The sequence below is a fragment of the Python bivittatus genome, unplaced genomic scaffold (genome assembly GCF_059951505.1).
Source record: "Python bivittatus isolate LINGU-HERP-01145 unplaced genomic scaffold, Pbiv_v1 ctg000020_np1212, whole genome shotgun sequence".
Taxonomy (NCBI): Eukaryota; Metazoa; Chordata; class Lepidosauria; order Squamata; family Pythonidae; genus Python; species Python bivittatus.
In genome coordinates, this window is record NW_028277030.1 from 52,917,480 (window position 1) to 52,933,542 (window position 16,063).

The 16,063-nt window shown below is 36.8% G+C and overlaps 1 protein-coding gene across 1 annotated transcript in view; it reads left to right on the forward strand.

Annotated features, from left to right (window-relative positions):
- UFL1 (UFM1 specific ligase 1) overlaps window positions 1-16,063 on the forward strand; it is a 36,841-nt gene that overhangs the window by 8,020 nt on the left and 12,758 nt on the right. Inside the window, exons 6-11 of the mRNA XM_007433075.3 lie at window positions 172-302; window positions 3,291-3,349; window positions 8,409-8,555; window positions 10,140-10,315; window positions 13,202-13,381; window positions 14,529-14,649. Coding sequence (XP_007433137.1) covers window positions 172-302; window positions 3,291-3,349; window positions 8,409-8,555; window positions 10,140-10,315; window positions 13,202-13,381; window positions 14,529-14,649 — 814 coding nt within the window. The remainder of the gene's footprint in view (window positions 1-171; window positions 303-3,290; window positions 3,350-8,408; window positions 8,556-10,139; window positions 10,316-13,201; window positions 13,382-14,528; window positions 14,650-16,063) is intronic.

The window sequence follows — 16,063 nt, forward strand, 5'->3', positions numbered from 1 at the left end:
TCTGCAGCCAGAGCTAAAAGAATCGTTTTCCTAAATTAATGTACAAGTAAAATACAATAAGGTGCAAGTTACATATCACTCACATCTTGAACTTAGAATTGTCATGCACTTTCTCCTACATAATACCATGTAATATGATTCTTCACTTAATTGCTGTATTTTTATTCTCAGGCATTTTCTGTTCGCTTGGGAAAAATTATCCATGGCCAACTTGATCAGGATAACCGAGGGGTGATTTTCACTGATGCATTTGTCACGAGACATCGGGCCCGTATTCGTGGTCTCTTCCGGGCTATTACCCGGTAAGTCAAGTAAAGTGCACAGGTGCTTAAGAGTAATTTAGTATGTTTATAAATATTTTTGGTGAAATGTGTATTTTGAAGGCACAAGTAACTTAATTTGGCCTTCTGCTCTTCACAGATAGTCATGAAGTTTAGGTTTGTGCAATGCCCAAAGCCTTAACGTGGGTTGTTTGTTTTTTGCTTAGCATCCAGCCATTCAGGTTTTAAATGGCATTTATGGCTTAGTGTATTGGGGAACCAGTCAGCTGTGATTTATTTAATGACCATGGTTCAATAAACTATAGTTTAGTGTGATGTCCAAGTCTAGCCTATGATTCTTCTGCAAAAGGTTAAACTGAATATCAGTGAAGTCTTCCACAATAAATCATATAGTGGTTTGTTTTCTTATTTTTAAAACTTAGCAGTGACAGCACCATAACACTTGCTTTTCTGCATCTATAACTATCATTTCACCAATTAATGAGCATGTTTTAACATTGAACTTGGGTGTCTCATTATTACTGTACATGTTTTAGAATCTTTTAAAATGGTACCAGTCTGTATTAACTTTGGTGGGAGATGCACATCAAGCAGATTACCATATATATATATTTATGGACATATTATCTTGTTTTTCATTAATTTCTCTGTAGAGTCTGAAAGGAAACGAATTGCTGGGAAAGGGTTCTCTAGAGCAGTGAAGAAGCAAGAACATACATTATTCATACTCAGATCTCAGATTACACTAATATTCTTTTATGTGCAAATAGCCAGTTTGGTCAATGCAATTCGGCCTTACAGTCTATCTGCACAAAGGAAAAATAAATTGTTCCTAATTTTATCAGCAGAATCAGAGGCCATGTCTGACCAAGGCTTGGAATGAGAAATAGTTACATGTATCTCTTCCCTCTCCCTATTTTGTTCTAATCTGTACTATGGTCTCCAGTGGTCTTTTCAGTTGCATGTTTTGTGCTGGTAGTAATCTTGTACATGGATTTTTCCTCACTGCACAGCTCATAGCATCTGTATAGAGACACAATACGAGGCAGTATTTCCAGGAGCATTCTGTGTACCAGGTCTTTACCTATTTTTTTTTAAATGCTTTAGTATGGCTACAAAGGAAAACATACATACAGATAAAAATTCTGTAAACTAGTAAAACTAGCAACAAAATAAAAACCTAAATCAGATTCAATAGTAGTAATTACAGACATATAAAAATTGTCACAATTTAATTTTTAAAGAATGAATTGAACTTTGTCTACATGAAATCATATTGTGTTTTCTTTACACCTATAATCCAATTCAAAGGCTGAGAGTTTTAGATCAAGTTATAACATTATCTGCAACATTTCTACTCAGGGCTCAGAGGGTTCTTCCTTTGATTCCTCTTCCCTTTGCTTAGGCTTAACTGGGGGATTCTTTCTGCCTTCAGTCCCTTCTATCCCTGCAGGAATAAATGGAAGGAATACCCTTGGACTAACAATAGATTGTTTAGCATCTGGTACATAAGTGTCTTCCCAGAGCAGTCTTTTTGGTAATAAACCAAGCACAGTAAATCCAAAATTCTTTGTAAATAGAACATTCCAAATATTTAGAATATAATTTAGCAATGTATTAATATATTTAAGTCTGAACCTCCTTTCAAGAACCTGGTTCGCTGTAATAAGAAAATTCAACCAGTAAGGGGCAACCAAAGGCATAAAGCATACCTAACAATATTCCTTCAAATTTGTATATACCTCATTTTAAAACCTTAAGACATGTATTTGATTTTTTAAAGCCTGAGACCATTGACTTATAACAGGAACTTCAATTTTCTATTATCCAGATTTATTTTAATAAACTTTTAAATTATCAGTAAAACTGAATTGTTGGTTTAGCCTCTAAAAATATTTTCTCTAATACTGCTTGTCAGCTGTTTTACATTCAAATGCAAGAATTACATTCTTGATGTAATCTTTCAAAACTTTTAAAAGATACATAAAAGATCTATATAGAGCAATAGAAAGAATCTGGAATGGTTTTTCACTCTTTTCACTCAGTGATGAAAGGAGACAGGAAAAAGAATACATTCATGCATACACTTTTTACCTCCATTCCATATGCTCTTATTTCATTGATTTTTGAAACGTGGTCCATAGACCACTGGTGATCCATAGAGGTCCACCAAGAAATTCATGGGCCAGAGCCCACTAGCTTCCGGAGTCCCCACCTCCCCATCTCCCCATATATCCTGATAATCTGTTTGGGGCTAAAAACTAGTTCATTGACATATATGATTGATAATACAAGTAGCAACATGAGAACTAAAATTCAGAACAGACAATAGTAAACAGGTCTTTACTAAATTTAGTAAATTTACTGAATTAATGAATTTACTATAATTTCAAGTATGCAATGCTAAATAGAATGGTGATCTTGCACAAGCAACCCAAAAAGAAAAGTATGGAATGGAAATATGATGAAGAATATCTAAAAAATGGATTTCATTGAGTTGCAGAAGGACTCACTCTGGTCCTTAGTATTCAGAGTTTTATACTGAAGAACATCCTTAACCAGCAAACTTGTACTGAGAGTTGTTATTATGACATGGAGTACAAAAAATAATTCAAGTGGTAAATAAATATTTAATTTGGAGTTAAATTCTGTGGCACAAATCTAGTTTAAAAAGGCCTTTAAAAATGAAGATGCTGGGAAGGCACTCCATATTCATTATCCATTTGTCAAAAAAGGCCGTTGAAGACAAAAATAAAGGAGGGTGTTAATTGGTGATCCCTACGTTCTCCAAATAGGAAAATGGAAGCTTAGGAGTAAGCTTACTCCCATTCCCAAAATTTCCACACATTTTCATTGTATTATAATACAGTGATAACACACACAAAAACAGTACTGGTTGTTGAGCATAGTAAACACTAGAAAATAGTTCATCTGTACATCATAGTTCGTCATATCTGGTTATTCAGAAATTTGATGCTTAACATGGTGTTTATGTCCCTTCTTTCTTAGACCTACACCAATAATTAACCTAATCACTCGGCATGGATTTCAGGAACATCTGCTTTACTGTGAGTTTTGCTCAGACACTTTGCCTGTTTATTTTTCATGTAGTAAAAGTAACATTTCAAAGTGATGACAAGCTCATTACCCATTCTCCTGCTATATCTCTGTCATCAGCCATGGTATCCTTTTGAGCCACCTGCAGAGCTTGGGAACTGGAGACATAGTTTTGCATTGGTTCTGCTCTTCAATGGGCAGTATCAGTTGGTGCTGTTGGGAGAGTTGCTCTTGAGCACTTCAATGTGGAATGCACCAGGGCTTGACCTTCTCTCCCATTTTATTAAAAATCTACATAAACCTGCTGGACAAGTCATCCATCCATTTGGGATCAGGTGTCATCAATACATTTATGATACCAAGTTTTACATGTCAACTCCAGGCTGAACAGGAGATGTATAGAAGTCCTGACTCAGCGGCTAGAGGCTGTGAGAAACTGGATGGGGCAAAATAGATTGTGACTCAATTCTAGTGAGACATAGCTCCTGTCAGTTCATAAACCTTATTGTGTCATGGATGGTTCATCTCTAACTCTTGATGGGGTAATATTTCCCCTAAAGGGAGGTGGTGTGCAGTCCCAGGTGTCTCCTGGAGTCTTGGCTCCTGCTGGATCAGCAGATGGAAGCTATAGCCAGGAGAGCCTTTGGCTAGCTTCAGCACATCTGCCAGTTGTTCCCTTTTTTGAAAATGGTAACTCAGACTGTTGTTACCTCTTAGTTAAACTACTGCAATTCACTTTCTATGGGGTTGCCTTTGAAGATGACTAAGAAGCTACGACTGGTACAGAAAGCAGTAGTCTACGTATTGACCTGCATTAGTCAGTTTAACAGAATATCTGTTTCACAAAAGCTACACTGGTTGCCAGTTCACTTCTGGATCCAATTCAGTTGCCAGAAGGCTTGGTCCCTTGTTACCATCAGGATTCTTCATGTAGAATTTGCTTGATTTACACAATCTAATAGAGAGAAGACTAGGTTCCAGGTACCTAGCCAGAAGTAAGTAGAGGAGGTGGGACCCACAGATTAATTTTCTCAGTAGTAGCCCCCTCTCTCTGTAATAGCTTGCCCCTGAGGTTAAATGTGCCCCTACTACCCTGGTGGTATTTTGGAAGATGTTGAAAACAGTTATCTTCAAAAGAGAATTTGAGCTAATTTGATTTAGGTTTATTCATAGATTTCACACTTTTGCTTATTATTGGTTTCATGAATGGATGTTATTAATGTTTGGTCTCATATGTTGTAAACCATTTAGAATCAGAAGACTAAGTGGCATATTAAATAAGTAAATTGGTTGCTATGAACAATCTTGTTTGCTCTTCCTGGGTGCCATCACTCAATTTATCCACATTTAAATTTGCAAGTTTTTTGAAATAATTCATCCCACTTGACAGTATTTGGAAGCCTGAAACCACATGTGCATTTTTTCTTAGCAAAATATCAGATTTGTTTTTGTCAGCTATCTGTTGATTAAAAAAAAAAAAAAGCAGAATTGGGCCTGCTCTAGTTGTTCCAGGTTTCCAAATGACTGTAGCAGAGAAGTTGTTATGGAAAAATGGCTTATATGATACATGTAAATACTATCGTGATAATTGGTGGTATACAAAAGGTACCTTGCATCCTATAGTTCAGTCTCTGGTATTTCTGGGTAGGTCTAGAAAAGATTGGTGCCTGAAAAACTGGAGATCCACTACCTGTCAGTGAAGGAAATAATGAGCTAGAAGAACCAATTAATCTGACTCTGTATAAGACAGCTTTTTAATGTTTTTTATTATTTCACTTTATACCCTGTGTGCTCATCATTAAAACAAAGCAGTTGTTGCTCAACAATAACAATGAAAGAATCGGTTTAAAAACCAAGTAAAATCATTCATTTACCTAAAAAGTCTTCAAAGAAGAGATAACCCTCCCTGAAGGTGGGAAAGGTGGAAAGTAAATGATGTAACTGTCTATGTTCTACAGTGTAGAGATTGGGAACAGTGCAGTTTTATTGCTTTATTTCTAGGAAGAGGCCTTGGCTCCCTTTTGTTATCATTCAGCTATTTCAGCCTTATTTACATGTTACTTTCCATTATCTCTAAAAGAGCCCAAGGCACTTTATTCTGACCATTCGACCACTTTGTTGTCTGCCCTTGACAGAAAACAGAATAGCTATGCTGTCAGTACTGTACAATGGCTATTGCCTTGAATGCAGTGAACTGGATTCAGATGCATACAAACTTAAATTAAAGTCACTGAAGTCAATAAAATGTAATCATAATCTGCTTTGGAACCAATTACTTAACCCATTCAACAGATTGGTGTTCTTAGAATTAAAAAGCTATTCCTAGGACATTATTGTCTAAACCCAAAATGACTCTATTAGAAAATGTGTTGCTATGAAAGTAATTTTTATTAAAATAATAGATGTTACAATTGAAGTTTCTAGGAACTTATGTCAACATGTTCAGACAAGCTGAGGCCCGATGCAAATAACTTTTTCCCGTGGTTCATAAGCTTTCTAAGCAAGAATATCCAAAACACAAGGAAACAAATCATACCCTTCCACCCCACTCCAATCTTAGCTGTTCTAGGAGTTTTAAGTATTGCAATTGTGAGAGAGATCAGCAGCTGTTTGCTTTAAAAAATCTGGCTGATATTCTCTGTGCTTATCATTTTTGAAGACCTGGCTATTGGCTATATTCTGTAATAGCTGGGTGTTTTATCATGTCTGAATTCTAGCTTGACATGTTTTAACTGATGACATGCTTTAACATGTACTGCAACACTTTCAGTGATTATATTTTCAGTGTATGAAATTAAAACATAATATTTAAATCAGTTTATTTGGATTGTTATATTTGGAATGACTATTCAATTACCTTATTAGGACTATGCAAAACTTTGTAGTCCTGATCAGATGTTCATGCATCAACTTGGGGGTAGTCTGTTGCAGCTTATTTCCATTTCAGAGAGTGCTTTAGAAAAAAAATGGAGTTCCATTCTTGCTGGGGGGAATTTACCCAAATATTGAAAAAAACCCATTCCCTTCAGGGATGTGTGTTTCTATGTTCTCCTTGTTAATTGATAAAGGAATTGGGGCCTGGCCACTGCCATAGTCTCAGGACTCTCTTTATATCTCCCCTCAGGCAGCCAGCTCTCCAGAATTTCTCTAGAGAAACTCAAGACAGACTTAGCCTCAATGCTATTACTGTGATGCCTTTTAACTCCAAGCTCTAAAGGAAAAGAAGCAGGCTTGTTGTTTGTATAAAAAGAGTAAGGGGAGTAAATTCCTTTCCCAAGGCCACCCTTACAAAAGATAGAACCCTGGTGTCTCCCAAGAGGTCACATTCTTAATATTGAGTACTGCAGGAATAATACAGGCATCTGAACAGTATTTTGGTGTGTTTCCTTTGTCTTTGGAACAGCAGCTTTTTACTCAGATATTTCCACAGCATTCTCAGAGAGGCTTGGTCCCTATTATTTTTCTACCTATCCAAAAGGCTGCAGATGGAGCAGTTAATAGTGGTATGATTACAGTGGTCATTCTGCTTGAAGGATGGACCTAAGTTCAATCTTCTTCCCTCCTCATCAAAGTATTTTAGGAGAGAAATGCCATAAATATGTACACACCCAAACATACACATTGTTCTTTTAAAAACTCTACTTTGACATCACTACATTAATCTACCTCAAAGTGATAATTTGGGATTGCGAGGAGATATTTGCAGAGTTTGTGAATCAGGACTTGATGAACTGGAGCTGTCCAGTGCCTCTGGTGAATAAATTTTTTCTCAAATTGTCCTGAATCACCCTGGATTCAGGTTTCACCTTAGAGCACAGTCTTAACTTTTATTGCAATGATACATAGACATTTATGTGGGAATGGCATAATACAAATTAAAGTAGAAATAGCAATATAAGAAATCCATTAGGATCTATGAAAATTTAGATAGAGAAGACACGGAATAAAAGAATTGGGTGAGAAATTAATTGCATTCCAATGTTTATCAGAATGTATTGTACTATAAGTTTTTTATATAAATTGTCTATAAATTCCTGAAGAAAAACAGAAGGTATATGTATGTCAGAGTCCATAGTTTTTAGTATTTTGTGATATAGTACAGAATATACTCATTAAATGTAGTTATTAAGGAAATGCATTTACAAAAATATATGTAAGGATAAACAGCATGTTACTGCTTGCAAAAACTGTACATATTAGAAAAGTGTATTCCAAAAATGTGCCTACAAATGGGTATGAATTGTCATTTATACTTTTTATGGCTGAATTTATAAGCTGATGCAGGAATGGGGCTAACAAAATTGTGCTTAGTAGAATATGAAACTAAGCAAACCCTAAATGTGGTCACTTACATAATAGAAAATATATTTGCTGTCCAGTCCCTAATCATCTATGGATGGCTTATGGAACACCATAAAATCATTCATAAAAATAACAGTAAAATATTATTAATGTAAAAAAATATAAGCAGAAACAGCAGCATTAAAAGCCCAAGGAAAATCAAATGTTTTGCACTCTTTTTTAGACTGTACTAAGGGGGCTTGGTTCAACTCTTATGGCAAGCTGTTCCATAATATGGAAAGCAGAATTGGTTGTTGATGGTGCTCACTGATGATGTAAGAGTGGGTGGCAGAGTGTATAGAAATAAATGGGTATTTAATCTAAGCCCGGACAAATTTGCACATTTCTCCATTTCACTTTTGATAGTTTGACTTTTACTTCCGATAGCTGTTTTAAGAGGGAGATGGGATTTGTAAACCAAAAACAATTTTTAAACATTAAAAATCACTTTTATAGAAGAAATCTGTAAAAACTTTTATGCTTCCAAATTATAAATCAAGCTAGAAATAGAATTCTAATTCTAGTCTAATTCTAATAGAATTCTGTCTTAAACTATATAACTTTACAAAAGAAATCCAGCTGCAGACCATTAAATATGCTTAACTACTATACTCTGTCATCTCTATTCCTAAAATGTACGGGGGGAAATTCTGTATTGCAGCTAAATCTGCTTTTATTACTTGTTTATAAATCTTTCTGATATTGTGGCTACTTCATTTCTTTCCTCAGCTTTGCTTGAAGAACTTGTTAATTCTGGATGTCTAAAAGGCACAGTGGTTGGTGGAAGACAAGATAAAGCTGTATTTATCCCTGACATTTACGCCAGAACTCAGAGTAATTGGGTGGATTCATTTTTCAAGCAAAATGGTTATTTAGGTAACATAATCCTTTTGAGCCAACCTTTTTAAAGTAATTGTTTAAGAGAAGTATATATTAGAGATTGCTCATACACAGACGTGTGCACACTTCGTACACTTATTTCTCAGTTCTCATTATCCTTGCCCACAATTGCCTGACCAAGAAACAGAACCTGCAGTGTCCCTCTGTAACTAGGTTAGCATCACCAAACAGGAGTTTCTACATTTGCCCTTTTACTTTCTCCTATAGGGAATTTTGGCCATTAATTGCTCTGGAAAAGAAAGAAAGCACGTACTTGGGAACAGAACCTGCCCATAATTCCTGAACTAGGGGTCACAGTCGCCAGTTGTTACATTGCCAGAATGGGAGCAGTATGTTCCTTTTTCTCTTGTAAAGTAGAAAGAACGGAGAAATATTTTTATAGCTCTTCCCAACCACTAAAGCCCATAGATACAGATTCCAAAAGCAGTTTCTGGCTCAGAAAAATAATATATTGCTTTCTTATTTTCTCAAGCCCCAGAGGAATGATTATTTTGGAACACTATCACACCTCCCCATTTACCCCTATAGGCCCTGCTAGCCAGTTAATCATGTGGGAGAAAGCCAGTGGCAATCTCAGTTGCAGAAGGCTCTATGGATAGTGCTGCCCTTCCCCTTTGGAATAGTGCTACGACTGAAGTGAGGTCAATACCAGCCTGTTGGCGTAGGAAAGCTCCTAAGGCTGGGCTATTCTGGAAGGAGTCCTCGCTTTCCAATAGGTGTTAGTTCCTGTTAGTACTGTTTTCCTTGGGTGTCAATGGCTAGGAGGTTGATTGATATTGCTTTGGGGGGGCGGGGGTAGTTATTTTTTTCTATTAACTTTTGTATTAATAGAAGTGGCTCAGAGCCTTTTTGGAATTTAGTAGCATATAAATTGCAGAAATAAATAAAATAAATCCATCATAACAGGCTTTTGTGTAAGCCCAGAATAAAACCCACAGTCAATCTATAAAGAAGTATCTAGAATCCATTGAGAGGTAAATATTAGCCCCCTGTTTGTTTGTTTTTTAAATTAATTTATTTTTTAAAATTTTTGATTACAAAAAGAAGAAAATACATAAAAGTGGATTTTAAAAAGTGAAAAAATACAACAAAGGGGGAAAAGTGTTAATATATCATTATAACAAACAATTTCAATTCTATATATGCTTATCTGATGCAAATATTCAAATACATATGTATTTCTAATAGATTTATATGACTATTATGTTTTTTTTAACCTACTATATTTTGTATAAATAAGTCCCATTATACTTGTTCATACAAAGTCTATGTCTATAGGCAATCCACTCATAGGTGGCAAGTGCAATCAGGTCTTCAATCCACTGAATAAATGGGGCCATACATTTGTCTTTCCAATGCTGTAATATCAGTCTTTTGTCCATAGTAAGGGCATGGAGAATCCATTTATGTTGTCCAGATGTCAAATTCCATGTGCTAGGTATATAGTTCAAAAGAATATTATTCTTTGAAAAAATTAGCTTTTGTTGCACAATCATATTTATATAGTCCACTATTAAATACTTTGCATGGCATTGTCAAAGATTTTCTGTAATTTTGTAGAATTTGATACATTGTCAAGACTTGGCATCCCTGATCCCATGAACTACATAAAGAAAAGATACAAGTCTTTGCCAATTTTGTTTCTGAAAGCATCTTGTGTTGGTCGTGAAATTTTGGATCAGGTGGAGGCAACTGTGGATGAAGCCATCAGCTCTGGTTTGTGGGTGGATATTATGGTATGCTCTTTCCTTTTTCTGACTTTCAGTTAGTTTTATTGTTGAGAAATAAGCTCTAGATTTCAGTGGCATGCTTTCCCTGCAGAAAGTCCTACATTCAACGCCAAGTATCTCTGGAAAAGGCTGAGAAAGACTCTTGAATTAAATCTTACAGAGCCACTTCCAATCATTATATGTGATATGATGTCCCTGTATTTGTACGTAGATCTATAATATGATATTGTAAAGCTGATTGTAACAGGCTGAAACAGGGTGAGTTCTGGAAGTACACTAAAATTTCCAAAGCGTGAGACTGTTGAAAATCATTTGACAGTCATTTGTTCCAATTTGAAAAGTATTACAGATCTAATTTTAAGGCATAACTTCTATCAAATCAGTACTTAACCTGAGCAACAGAATGTAATGCTGCTTGAAGTGCAATTTTATTGCAATTCTTGAATGAATAGATACACTGACCAACTTTACTTATTAATACTGTATAGTCTTCCATAAAATATCAGAGACATGTTCTGTATTGCATCCAGTATTCAGTTGGGAAGAAGAAAATATTCTTTATTTTAAAAAGCTATCAGATTTCTTTGAAGGCTGAAATCTGATTTCTGTTTTATCAGCTCTTTAGAAAGCACCTGATACTAAATGTCTTTGAATGAATGTAGGCGTAAAATTGAAGTCCATTGTCCACAAACAGATCTGAATGAGATTAGGATTCCTAAATTAATACCTCCCTTATGCTCAATAGTAACTTATATTTTGACTGTTTTTAATGCCAACTTGAAATACTTCATCCAGCTTATTGCAGGACATTGTCTAAAAACATATGAGCTTAAGATCAGTTTACTACTATAGATGACTGCTGAATTTCATGTCTGGAGCTAGGACCCTATTTTAGAATGGAGTTGCAATAATAATTTCTTCACTTCCCTATAGCAAGGCTTACTAGACATATATGCATATCTGTTCTCATCTAGGAAAAGCAGTGCTTGAATACAGCTTCCTACAACCAAATTCTACCAAACAAATGCTATGAGTTACACTTTCTTAAATTTTATTTTAATACAGTGAAACTTTGTGTTAACAGACTATTGGGAGATGTCTGTTATTCTGTAATATCTGTTAAATTCAAAAGTACAGTGGAACCTCGGTTTACGAACTTAATTCGTTCCGTGACTCTGGTCGCAACCCAAATTGATCGCAACCCGAAGGAAATTTCCCCATAAGGTTCAATGTAATTACCGTTAATCCGTTCTGGCGTGGAGGACAGGGAGGCGGCTGTTGCTTGGAGGGAGAGTCCCCCTCCCTATGACCACGTGTCAGGGGCGGAAAATGGCCGCGGACCACGTGTCAAGGGCGGAAAATGGCCGCGGACCACGTGTCAGGGGCGGAAAATGGCCACGGACCACGTGTCAGGGGCAGAAAAATGGCCGCGGACCACGTGTCAGGGGCGGGAAAATGGCCACGGACCACGTGTCAGGGGCGGAAAATGGCCGCGGACCATGTGTCAAGGGCGGAAAATGGCCGCTGACCACGTGTCGGGGCGGAAAATGGCCGCGGACCACATGTCGGGTGGAAAAATGGCCACGGACCACATGTCGGGTGGAAAATGGCCGCGGACCACATGTCAGGGGCAGAAAAATGGCTGCGGACCACGTGTCAGGGGCGGAAAATGGCCGCAGACCATGTGTCAAGGGCGGAAAATGGCTGCGGACCACATGTTGGGTGGAAAAATGGCCATGGACCACGTGTCAGGGGCGGAAAATGGCCATGGACCACATGTCAGGGATGGAAAAATGGCCACAGACCGTGTCACGGGAGGGAAAATGGCCGCGTATCCTGTTCGTACCCCGAGGCGGAGTTCGCAAACCGAGGTAAATTTTTGCGGCCGGAGCTGGTCATAACCCGAAAAGTTCATTAACAGAGGCGTTCGTAACCCGAGGTACCACTGTATGTAATTGCTGTAATTTATGTCATTTGTGTACAGTAATGACATTATTAATCAAATGATGCATAATGACATCATTACCCAAATAACATACTTGTCACAGATGTCATAAAATAAAATCAGTGAAAATTTAACCAGACTATCTCAAAGAAACAGATGTGTCTGTTACTGCAAGGGATGTTCAAATTTACGTTATTTATTTATTTATGTTTCAAGTTTAGTCCATTGCATCTGAGGTCTGCTAAACAAGGTTTAGGTCCATTAAATCAAGATTTTGCTATATAAGCATGGCATTTGAAGTATCTGAAGCAGTTATTCTTGTGGAAGTTTTTTAAAAAACTTGACTGATACCCCAATATCTGGTCCCCTCCCTCCCTCCCTCCCTTCTACAAATCTGCTCACCATTAAAATCTTGGTGGTTTATTCTTTATATATTCTTCCATACAATTATACCTATTCTAATCACCATAGATATAATTCAAGAGAAAATCAGAGCATCAAAGTTAACTTAATTCTGCAGCATAATCAGCAAAACCTAATTTATCCAGATGTATGTATAGATTTCTCACAATCATCACATAATGCCATGATGTTATCAGGCATTTTGTTCATATTTTTATACCAATTGTTGCAGGTGTAAAATTTTGAATGTGGTTAGTTTCTTTCACGAAACTGAGATTTACATTGATGAATGTTGTGCCAGGTTTAATATCATGTATTGTATTTGCAAATGATTGCATACATGTTATAACAATCAAATAAGGAGGATGGCACCAAAAAGCAAGAAGAAAACTTCAAAATGCTATGATAAAAGTATGAAGCTTTGAAAGTATCTTTTGCATACACTGTGAAGTGCTTCCTTCCTCCTTGATTTTTAAATATTTTAGGCATTTCATTAACCAATAAATATAAGCTTGAATGTGAGTGTTTTTGTTTTATGATCCTAGCCTCTTCTTCCAAGTTCATTATCTGTAGACGATGCCAGCATGTTGCTTCAGCAAGTGATGAGATCCTTCAATAAACAACCTTCAACCTTGGTCTTTGGTGACACTAATGTAGTCAGTGAGAAATTTATCAGCAGCTGTGCTGATTTGTTTAGTGATCTTATGCACCAGAAAGCTGAAAAGGTTGGTTTACTGAGCAGAACATTTCAAAACAATCCTTGGAGAAGATTGTTTGCCTAATTTATTATTTCTAAGAGGATAGCCTAAGCAAAATTACAGCCAAGACATATATAAGCAATTTTGTGAAGCGTCGGGGTATAAAGTGTAAAATTTCTCTGCAGGAAAAAATAGCTGTTTCGAGAGAAAAGAGAGAGTGAGATTAAATGTTTATTTCCTGTCAAAACTGACATGATGGAGTATGTGGTGTCCAAGATAATAGTATTGAACTTGGATCTGACATATATGCTACCTCTGCAGACAGGTTATTGTCTATCACCAAAATGTAATAATCATTCTGCATTAGAGAAAAGAATATCTAGTTCAGTATCATCTTTCTAGAGGTAGCCAAGTGACCCTGGGAAGCTTATCAGCTGACTGATATGAAACTTTGGCCTTTCCTTGTTTATTCTTAACGTATGCAAAGATACAATGCTTTGCAATTCGGCCTCTTCCTCTGGGTCTCAACTGATTGACTAGAGAGGCAGTGTTGCTGATAAGCCAAGCATAACAGAGAAGGAACAGTGATTTCTCTGTGTACAGAAATGTGCAGGCAGGGTTTTTTTTGTTTTTGTTTTAATTAGAGGAATACAAAGCAAAGTGGCTGAACGTGCATATGCAAACCGACAAATGAAACAGCTTTTGAAGCAGTTGTTCAGAAAGAGATGATTTACAAAACACTTCTTTTAAAGGACTTGCCCTGACTATTTTTATTTGCTAATCTATGAACAAGGGTATAATCACATGCTTTTAACTGGAACTGCTGTTTGATGGGGAAAGGGATGTACCAATGGCTTGGCTTCCAGTTTTTATGGCAAGGAGGGTGTATTTGGGCTGCAGATTGCCCACATATGATCTAAAGGATGTCCAACTATTTCCACATTATATAATTTTCTAGATTTAGTTTCCGCTGAACCACAGATTCTATCTTCAGTTCTGGGTCTAGAATTTAAATGAGATAAATTAGGACCTTCAGTGATTGATGGCATACTGTTCCAGACTTCTATGGGTCTCAGGCTAATATTAAATTGGGGGGAAGATAACTTTGAAAATCTTGACAACCCACCAGAAGTCCTAATAGAACACACATAATTGGATATGGTCTTCATTTCAGGAAATGAAAAATAACCCGGTTCATTTAATCACAGAAGAGGACTTGAAACATTCTGCTGTTATAGAAAACACATTTTTGAGCAAAAAAGACAAAAAGGATGAAAGAAGGAAGAAAGCAATAGGTAAAGAAGTGGGGCATAATCATGGGATGCAAAATGCTTCTTACACAGAACAACTGATTTTGGGCATTCTGGGCCTCAACTGAAATGTGATTATTTTAGATACTTCGTTCTGGACATGGAGGGAAATTGGATGGTTTTCTTTCAGATATGGACCAAACTACATTTTTTCTGAACAGAAGTGTTTCGAGTGTTCTGTTCTCTTTGTTGTGGTTGGAACCTATCTTGCCTCTTGCAGTTGGCTTATTATCTTTTGAATTTCCTGTCTGAACCAGAGCAGCAAGACTGCAGTGATGTCCCTCCTGCTGTTGCCTTAGGGAGGCTGGGATTTAGGTAGAATTTTGGAGCAGAGAAGCAGGTATTTAAGGATCACATGACACAGAGGAAGCCATTCTGGATCTAATGGCCATTGGCTCATTCTGCTTATGTTATTTTTGACAGCCAGCTAGGGAGAAAATGGGTAAATCTTTCAAAAGTAGACTGGGAAAAGTCCATGTTGTTGATTCTCCACCTCTTCTCACACTCATTTCAGTTAGATTTCCTGCACCCCCAGGGCAAATAGTTGCTCTAAGTTTAAGGAAAGCTAGGCTTAAGATTTTAAGTTCAGGACTACAAAAAACCAGGTGGCCACCTAAAGATAGCAAAGATTTAGAATTTTCTGTATCTTTATGCTGTTGTCTAATGGTCGTACAGATTTTTCTAGACTAGGGGATTTATTTTAAATCCCATTGTTTCCTGTAATGAAAACAGCCAATGTTGCCGACGTTGTTTCTGCTGACACATGGAATGGGTGAGTCTTGTTTCTGCCAAACCATAGCTGACCAAATATTTGTTGACAGAACTTCCAGAATGGTGTTTTGTTTTGTGTTTGAAATAAATAACATTTTCTGTTTTGTGAATACCCCTATAGATAATTATTTGATTAGAGTTTTCTCTTGCTAAAAACAGGCTCAATGCTTGCAAGTAATGTAGGTCAAAACATTTGAAAGAGGTACTTCGGAAAGTATATTTGTGCAAATAAAGCACCTCTCCTTGAAGCATTAAAATAACTGCATGTTTTAGAAAATTTTACACAGCTGCTTTGAAGGCTCTCCCAGTTGACTGTGCATGCGTTTGTGCACGAGTATAGGTAGTACTTCCACTGGAGTGACAAGTGTCTTCAAGTGCACCTGGCTTTGAAGAGTCACTTTGAGCCTTTTGGAAAGTGCACCTGCTTTAATGTTTCAAGGAGGGAATTTTGCTCATATTAACACTCTTTATAAAATGCCCCTTTTCAATGCTTCTGTCTACTTTTTATCTAGATTCTAAGTAGCAGGCATTATGTCCTTTGTTGTTTCCTCCTCCTTGTTTTCATTACCACTAGTATCAGGTATAATGGTTTAGTTTTGGCTATTTGTAAAGTTTGATTATCCGAAAC